The 8,699-nt window shown below is 34.7% G+C and overlaps 1 protein-coding gene across 1 annotated transcript; it reads left to right on the plus strand.

Annotated features, from left to right (window-relative positions):
* The first annotated feature begins 300 nt into the window (after nucleotides 1–300).
* LOC110870380 (glutamate receptor 1.2) lies at nucleotides 301–5,284 on the plus strand. Its single transcript, XM_035975885.1, has 5 exons — nucleotides 301–474; nucleotides 2,289–3,502; nucleotides 3,779–4,082; nucleotides 4,203–4,573; nucleotides 4,854–5,284. The coding sequence occupies exons 1-5, from the start codon at nucleotides 330–332 to the stop codon at nucleotides 5,178–5,180; spliced, it is 2,361 nt and encodes a 786-aa protein (XP_035831778.1). The 5' UTR covers nucleotides 301–329; the 3' UTR covers nucleotides 5,181–5,284.
* Nucleotides 5,285–8,699: the final 3,415 nt, after the last annotated feature.

Here is an 8,699-nt window from a genome sequence, read left to right on the forward strand (position 1 = left end):
ACCAGTTCCCATCAACTCATATAGTCATATTCAATAATTTAACTAAATCTTATTTAAGCATTTAGAAACAATAATATCATGTCTGCCTTAACCTGAAATTAAATGGCAATCAATGAAACGTTTATATACTTCATACTATAACTCTAGTTTGATTGCAATTCTTGTTTTCACTTCACCTTTTTAAATACCATTCGCAAGAGTTGGCAATGAAAAGTAGTAGGTTTATTAAGACTGCATTTGCATTTTTGATATTAAGTAGCTTTCACACTCTTTTAACCGCAAATGAAGATCCACCTTATAAGGAGATACATGTGGGAGTGATCCTTGATATGGGTTCAAGGGTAGGAAAGGTCATTAATCGCTTCGTTATCAAGGGTATTTCTGACTTTTACACTGCCAATCCTCACTGCAGAACTCGGATAGTTGTTAATACAAGAGATACCAAAGGAAAACGACTCCTTGCATTATCAGCTGGTGCGTCTTTGTTTTATTTTTGTTGTTAGTGAATGCTCTAAGTTTACTATTTGTGAACGTTCTTTAAGGTTTTTTTTATTACAGTAATCTTAATTTCCAAACACGTTTTTCAGTTCTTAATTTTTCATGAACCCTGCTCTTTCAATACTAGAGGCGGAAATATTAATGGATCATATAGTTTAGTTAAAATGGGTTTGGGTTGGAATGAGTGATCTCAAACCACAAGTAGGGTGGTAGTGGGATGGCCCATTAGCATAGCAGTGACGGATCCACGAATTTTGTACATGGGGTTTCTTTTGTTATATTCTCACTATTTTTTTTCGAAATCATTCAAGGTTTCCACTAACCTTTTCCTTTTTTTTTTCCAAACCGAATGGGTTCTTGGAAACTCAGGAACCCCTTAGATCCGCCACTACACATTAGACAATTTTTTCTTGTTTTTTATATATCATTAATTTAAGGGGAAATTAAAAAATAAACATTTTGACTGACAAGATTACCAAAATAAGCTTTTAGACTTCGCAAAAATAAATACATTGAAAATAAAAATCTGTGATCCGAAAAATAAGCAGCGCATGCTAAAAAAAGCACAACTAGAATTTATATGACAAAAAAAACCTTAAAAAATAGGCAAATTGGAAAATAATAATCTCATCTTTCTGAAATTAGCCGATAATAATCTCAAGTCAGTTATTAGCCAATAATAATCCGACCTCGTCCAATTTTTTTGTAAAATAATCCGCCGTTAAAATAACTTAACGGAGTTAAGTGTTTTTCCGAATGACAAACCAATGTTTTAAGGCTTTTGATCAGAACGAGAATACGAGTCGATTGATGTAAAACTTACCTCGAAATACTGCCCTCAACCCACAAAAACGGTGCTTCAATTCGGGTGTTTAACTTCCAGTTAACAAAATTCAAGCCATTTCGAACACAATTTCGAGGTAAGTTTTACATCAATCGACTCGTATCCTCATTCTGATCAAAAGCCCTAAAACATCAGTTTGTAATTCGGAAAAACACTTAACTCCGTTAAGCTTATTTTAACAGCAGACTATTTTACAAAAAAATTGCACGAGGTCGGATTATTATTGGCTAATAACTAACTAGGGATTATTATCGACCAATTTCAGAAAGATGAGATTATTATTTTTCAATTTGCTTAAAAAATAAAAAGTAACGTGGCTTACGTGTCTTCAAGCCATTTCGAATACTACTTTAGTAAAAGGTGGCTCAAAATGTTTGTTTTAATGATTTTTCCTTAATTTAATTTTTTTTTTTGAACGATAAATTTGGATCAGACCACTAACAATTTTTTTCCCTTAATTTAATTTAGTAACATGTTAATTATCACTACGATAGAAAGGCAATTTGCAACGGTTTTGATCATGGGAAACTCTTGTGGCCAACTGGATTTTGCGATTGAATTTATTAGCGATGGATTTCTAAACCAATTAACGATATTCATTGTTATTGATTATTGCATAAAATAAAACGGATGCAATTTGCTAATTTTTTTTAACAAAAACAATGAAAAACGTATTTTTTTTAACTTTTGCATGTATTTATACTTCTAGCGACAGAATTAGCGACAACATCAGTGTGACCAAGAAGGCGTTGCAAGCGACAACATTGATATGTTGCAAAATAGTCGCAACATTGCAACGGTTTCTTTCCGTCACAATTGTTGTCGCTAATTCCCTTCGTAGTTGTGCTTGATTACTTAAACGATTGACTCGTTGAAAAGTAAAATTTTAAACGAGCCGAAATTGACATCCTCATTGAATACTAATAAATTGTTCATGGCCATTCAGCTCTCGATCTTGTGGAAAACAATAAAGTGCGAGCAATAATAGGCCCACACTCTACAACTGAAGCAAGATTCTTGGAAATTTTGGAAGAAAAGGCTAACCTACCAATTCTTTCTTTATCAACAAGTCCCTTTACCAATCAAAATCCAAATTTTCTTCAAATTGCACAAGATGAAACCACTCAATTTAAAGGCATTGCTGCACTTGTGGAATCCTTATATTTGAATAACATCATTCTTATATGTGAAGACAATGCAAATGGGAGAGAAATGGCTACTTATATTATTAGTTCATTTCGAAACCATAACAAACATGTTACATATACTAGCCTAATTTCAACCTCTGTCAACCATACACAAATCCTTGAAGAATTTCATAAGTTTCAATATATGCAAACCAAAGTGTTTGTGGTGCATGGGTCACCTTCTATTTCATCCCGACTATTTTCGATGGCAAAAGACGTCGGTATGATGAGTGAAGGATACACCTGGATCGTAACAAGTAAAACTACAAACTTCTTGAAGTTCATGGATTCTAAAGCCATTGAATCGATGCAAGGGGCTGTGGGATTCAAATCATATTTTCCAAAATCAAGTAAATTTCATGGTTTGAAACATTTTATGGGGTTGAAGGAAGTAGATTATGATGGTATGTGGGCATATGATGCTGTTTATGCATTAGCAATGGCTGTTGAAAGGCTACAAACCAAAAAACATGTTACAAAATTAGCACTTCTTGATCATATATTAAGAACTACATTTCGTGGTTTAGGTGGTGAATTCAAGTTTGTGAATGAGAGAACACTTTTAAGACCGATAGAAGTTAAAAATGTGATTGGCAAGGGTGATAAACGGGTGGGGTTTTCGATTGTTAATGGTGAGTTTGTCAAGAAAATGGGAAAAACGAATTCGTCTACCAATAATGGACTCGAACATATTGTTTTTCCTGGAGGGCATACAAGTATTCTAAACCACAGGAGGCTACAAGTGAATGGAAAGAAGATGAGAATTCTGGTTCCTGTTTTTGGTGGATTCAAAAACATATTACAAATGGTTGTTGATCCAAAAACAAATCTATCAAATGTAAGCGGGTTTTGTGGGGATGTTTTTAACGTTGCGTTTAATGTCTTAAACCATAAAGTAGACATTGAATTTGTACCATACCTTTTTGAAGAAGGAAGGACTTTCAACGATCTAATTGACAAAGTCTATTATAAGGTATGTATGTTTTTACTAGCTAGATACATGGTATAGTCTATGATAATTTTTTTTTTTTTTTTTTTTTGATGATTTAGGAGGTTGTATACAGTATAGATATATTATCTGATAGTATCAACCGGTTTGCTTAATTTTTTTAGCTATGTTTTTTGGTTGGCCCAACTGATATAAAACACAACCCAAATCGACTTTTTACAAGTAAAGCGGTTCAAATGTGGAGTCTGTTGGTGGAATAGTGTCGTCGTATTTATGTTCCTATTGGGGACTTTGTATCAGGAATTTGATGCTGCTGTCGGGGATATAACAATTACTTCAAATAGAAGTCGATATGTTGACTTCACTTTGCCATATAGTGATATGGGAGTTGGGACATTAGTGCGGAATGCCGATAAAAGTATCTGGATATTTTTATCTCCACTTAATGCAGATCTTTGGTTCACAAGTGCTGGTTTCTTTCTCTTTTTGGGGTTTGTCATTTGGGTTATTGAACATCGTACAAACGAAGAGTTTCAAGGTTCAACAACGCAACAAATTGGAACAACCCTTTGGTTTGCCTTTTCGACTCTTGTTTATGCTCATCGTAAGTTCTCTACCTCTCTGTGAGTTTATTTAAATATTTAATATTTGACCCGATATTTGGATCCTCATCCAAGTAAGTTTGTTGTACAGATAATAATGATTTGGTAAATGGAAATTGCAGGGGAAAAGCTGGAAAGTAATTTATCAAGATTCGTAGTCACGGTTTGGGTTTTTGTAGTGCTTGTGTTGACATCAAGTTACACTGCAACATTAAGTTCACTATTAACCGTACAACAGATTGCATTAAAGGGTGGGTCAGTCCAATTCCAAGGGATATCCCCAGTTAAAGCAGCAGTGTATAACAACGTAAAACTTAATGAGGATGTATTGGTCGAATTACGCTCAGCTGATGACTATGCTAAAGCATTAAGAAATGGAAGAGTTGGTGCCATCATTGATGAAATCCTTTACATAAAATCAGTTCTTGCATTGTATTCGCGTCATGAGTTTTCATTGGTAGCAACTTCATCAACCACTAATGGTTTCGGCTTTGTGAGTCTTCTTTATACCTTTTGATTAGAGGTGTCAATATTGGCAGCACACCTGCATAATCGGTTTGGGTTGAAATAAGTCGTTTTTAGATTTTAGAAAACCTTTTTTGTTCAAAGGTATATGATTGATTAATTGTGTGTTAGTTCTGCTTACATGATTAAAATGATTTGACCCTTTGACCCCTAAGATAAAACACAATTAAACTCCGCAAGTTTATAAATCTTAACTCCATAATTCTGCTTTGTTCCGGTTTTTATGTCTCATGTAGATACTCTTGCAGGTGTTCCAGAAAGGTTCAACATTGGCAAAGGATATATCGACTCAAATAGCGAAACTACGTGAAGATGGAACACTTAAAGCATTAGAGGATAAATGGTTAGAACGTCAATCTTCGATTATGTCAAATGACTTTCCTGCGGTTTCACCAAACATTTTGAATCTTTATGGATTACGGGGTTTGTTTCTTATAAGCGGGGTATCGATGGCCTTTGCTCTTTTGGTGTCCATGGTTTATCTTGCTCGTGAAAAATGTCAAGGCAGAAGTAAAATGGAGATGTTAAGGCGTGTCTCGAAGATCTGCCCAACTCCAAGTACATGTACAAGATAGTGAGGCAGAGATAACAGTTTGACCTTTTTATTAAGTTAAATAAATCTTGATGCTAGAGACCTAAAATGATTTGTAACTTTATAGAAGAGGATGTATCAATATTATCAAGCATAATTAAAGTTGGTTTATGTTAAAAAAAAACATGGATCAAAACTCTTTTATTTATAAAACTCAACAGGAATCTAAGAATTATGTACAGAGAACACAAACAATCAACTCACTCCTCACAAGCGGATCATCAACTTGACGATCGGCATACAATATTAACAAGATCCAACACCCTGACACTAGGTCTCAACACGAGATCATCAAGCAAGAAAAATCATACAAAGTGTAACCCTAGGAGAGAGAGACCAAGTTCTCTGGACACAGAAGACTAGAGAGAGAAAGTATTTTGGAAAAAATGAAGCAGGTTGAAAAAGAGAAACTTCTAGACCCTCAAAAATATCTCAATGTGTTGTGTATGTAACAACTGATATGAAGCCTCTTTTTTTATACACCCGGATCTCCAATATATCCGGGTTGTTATAACAACCCGGCTTCAGCCCAGCTTCTCAAGCCCATCAACACAACTCCATCCATACCTCATGTTTCAGCCAAAAAAGAAAACAACATTAGATATCTAGTGTATATAAAAACATCTATAAAATATAAAACTGATTGATACTAGATATATATTTTTAACACCCGCCCTCAGTTTTATATTTCAAACATGTTAATAGGTTCGAAAAAAACTTACACACTTCAGAATGAGCTTTAGGACGCAGCTCCTTCGTAAAGACATCTCAAAATGTTTGGACCGGTAATGAAATACCGAATTTGCAGCATCATACCACATCATCTTCTTTTACATAGAAGAATAATCCAAATATCTCACACCTCATAAGCAGCCTAAGAAGCGCGTTATTCACCAAATCATGAGACAAGGTGATAACAGCAAGAACGGGTTCATCATTGCGAAAAAAAACTAAGACGCCCAATACTTTATAAGCCCTAGTTGAATGATCCTTTTAAAATGCATGCTGGAACCTTTACACTTTTTATTCAAATAAACCCCCTTTACCCTCAACAATTCAGTAATTCTAAAAAAACGTACTGTTACGAAATCTAAACCAAAAAATATGTAATATCACATTATAATACAATTTTGTAATATGTACCACATTATGATACTAAGATTTCAATGTAAACTTTGGATTGTTAGAAAATGAAATTTGTATGCGAATTAACCAATAATCAACTTTCTATAACATGAAAATTTTAATTGAAAACCTCATGTAATAAACACACAAACATGAAGACTGTCCTAACCATTTTATGGAACAACTCTAAATATACAAACTTGTATAATACTCGGACGATCTGTATTAGTTGATCCTCAAACAAAAAACTTGAACCAAGATCTTTTGTATAAACTCAAGACATAAGACGGACTGACTAAGAAAGAGTTCAAGAACAAAAAATGAATAGCTTGTTAACTACTACACACTCAAGTTATATAACTCCACTTTCTGACGCATTTGCTACGTGTTGTATAACCCCACATCACAAGGGTTTATGGGAGGTTACCACTATGCATGGCCTACAAGTGTGTGAGAATAAGAAAGATTATAAATGAGGGTTCAAATACTAAAATTTTGGAAAAATAACTATAAACAAAACTAAGGGTATGCAAAGTCGGTTAACTGTGGGTTCGGTTAACTGAGGGTTCGGTTAATTGAAAAGTATTAACCATAACATAACCGATGGTCGGTTAACCGTTGCTTGGTTAACCATTGGTTATCGGCCGGTTTTGGTTAATTTTGGTTGATTATCCAATGTATATAAAACTTGTAAAATATAAACTAATAAATATAAAACTTGCAAAATTATATAGATACCACATGCATATTGTCAATGGACCTTATGTACATAATAAAACAAATACTAATAGACCCTTAATTGGACTAAAAGGTTAAAACAATCTAATGGGCCGTGAACTTATAAATCATATTACATTAATAGAGTTTAGTATATATATCTATGTGTGTGTGTGTGTTTGGCTAATCGGTTTAGTTTGGTTATTTTCGGTTTTAGATATATGATTAACCGAAACCGAAAGTTCGGTTATTCAAAAACCAATACCCGAACCATCGGTTATTGCTTCGATTCGGTTTTTAAGTTTGGTTAATTCGGTTTTCAGTTTCGATTAGTTCAATTATATGCTCACCTATGGTTGCAAAAGTCGCTAGGCGCTCCCTAGTTGGTCGAGCGGTGAGTTGTGAGTACTAGGTCCAGGCGTGTTGGTACATAATGTCTATCGCCTACGTCATTAGTCTAGGTCGTGTCGTTTGAATGTAATAGGTGTTAAAGTGTTAGAAAGTTAATTTTATGTGTAAATGTACTAGTTTGCACGAAGTGGCAAGTTTAAGGCCAGGTCGCACGAACTGGTAGTTGACCAGTTCGTGCGAAGTGACATGTCTATTCCATGCGAACTGGTATGCCTATAAATAGGCATGTTGGGTTTTTCATTTGGAAGACTCTGGTGAAATCTGACACGAAGTGCTGCGGGATTCTCTGCATGTTAAAACGTTTTATATCAATGGAAAACCAGTTTAAAGTGTATTTCTCTGCTTCTACTCACATTCTAACACCGATTCAAAGTTACTAGATTGTTTCCACCTTTCTAGTGATCTAGATTTGACTCAGAACAACTCGTTTAGATCGAATCTCGATCCTACAAGTGGTATCAGAGCTCAGGATGAGTCAAATCAGTTGAATCAGTGCTTTGAATGGTTTAGAACTCTCTACTTCTACTCTTTCTTGGATTTTTGGACGAATTTACGGACGAAATGGACTGAATTTTGAATATAACATGTAAAACACCATTTTAATCAATCCTTCAAAGTTTCAGACCATAATTCACACTAAAACTGATCAAAAAGTATCAAAAACTTCACTTTGTTTAAACATGATGCTCAGCTCGTACGAAATGATCCAGATCGTGTGAATTTTTACCAAGTCGCTTGAAAATCTTGTCCAGCTCGCACGAGTTGGATCAGTTCGCGTGAAAATTCAAACCATCTGACCAGCTCGCACGAATTGAGGTCTAGATCGTGTGAATTTGATTCAATTTACACGAATTGAAATTTTTACACTCTAGTTCGTTTGTAACCTGTCCAAGTCGCTTGAATTTCATTTCGTTTGAAAGTTCAAGTCGTTTGAACTTCAGGTCGTTTGAGTCCATCCAGTTCGTGTGAAAGTCCAAATCGTGTGGAAGTCAGTTCGCTTATAAGTATAAGTTTTCAAAACTTAAAATTTTTCCAAAAAATTTTTCGAAGTATAAAATGGATAACCAATAATTTTATAACACGATTTTCGGAGGGGGAATGACAGCAGCTCAAACTCCAGCGAGTATTGCACAGAACGTAAACATGGAAAACGAGGTTGGTACAATGCTAAAGCCACCAAAGCTTCTCCATATCGATGAGTATTCGGGATGGCAAGAAAGGTTTAAAACATGGGTATAGGCAAATCATC

This window comes from Helianthus annuus, chromosome 8 (genome assembly GCF_002127325.2).
Source record: "Helianthus annuus cultivar XRQ/B chromosome 8, HanXRQr2.0-SUNRISE, whole genome shotgun sequence".
NCBI lineage: Eukaryota > Viridiplantae > Streptophyta > Magnoliopsida > Asterales > Asteraceae > Helianthus > Helianthus annuus.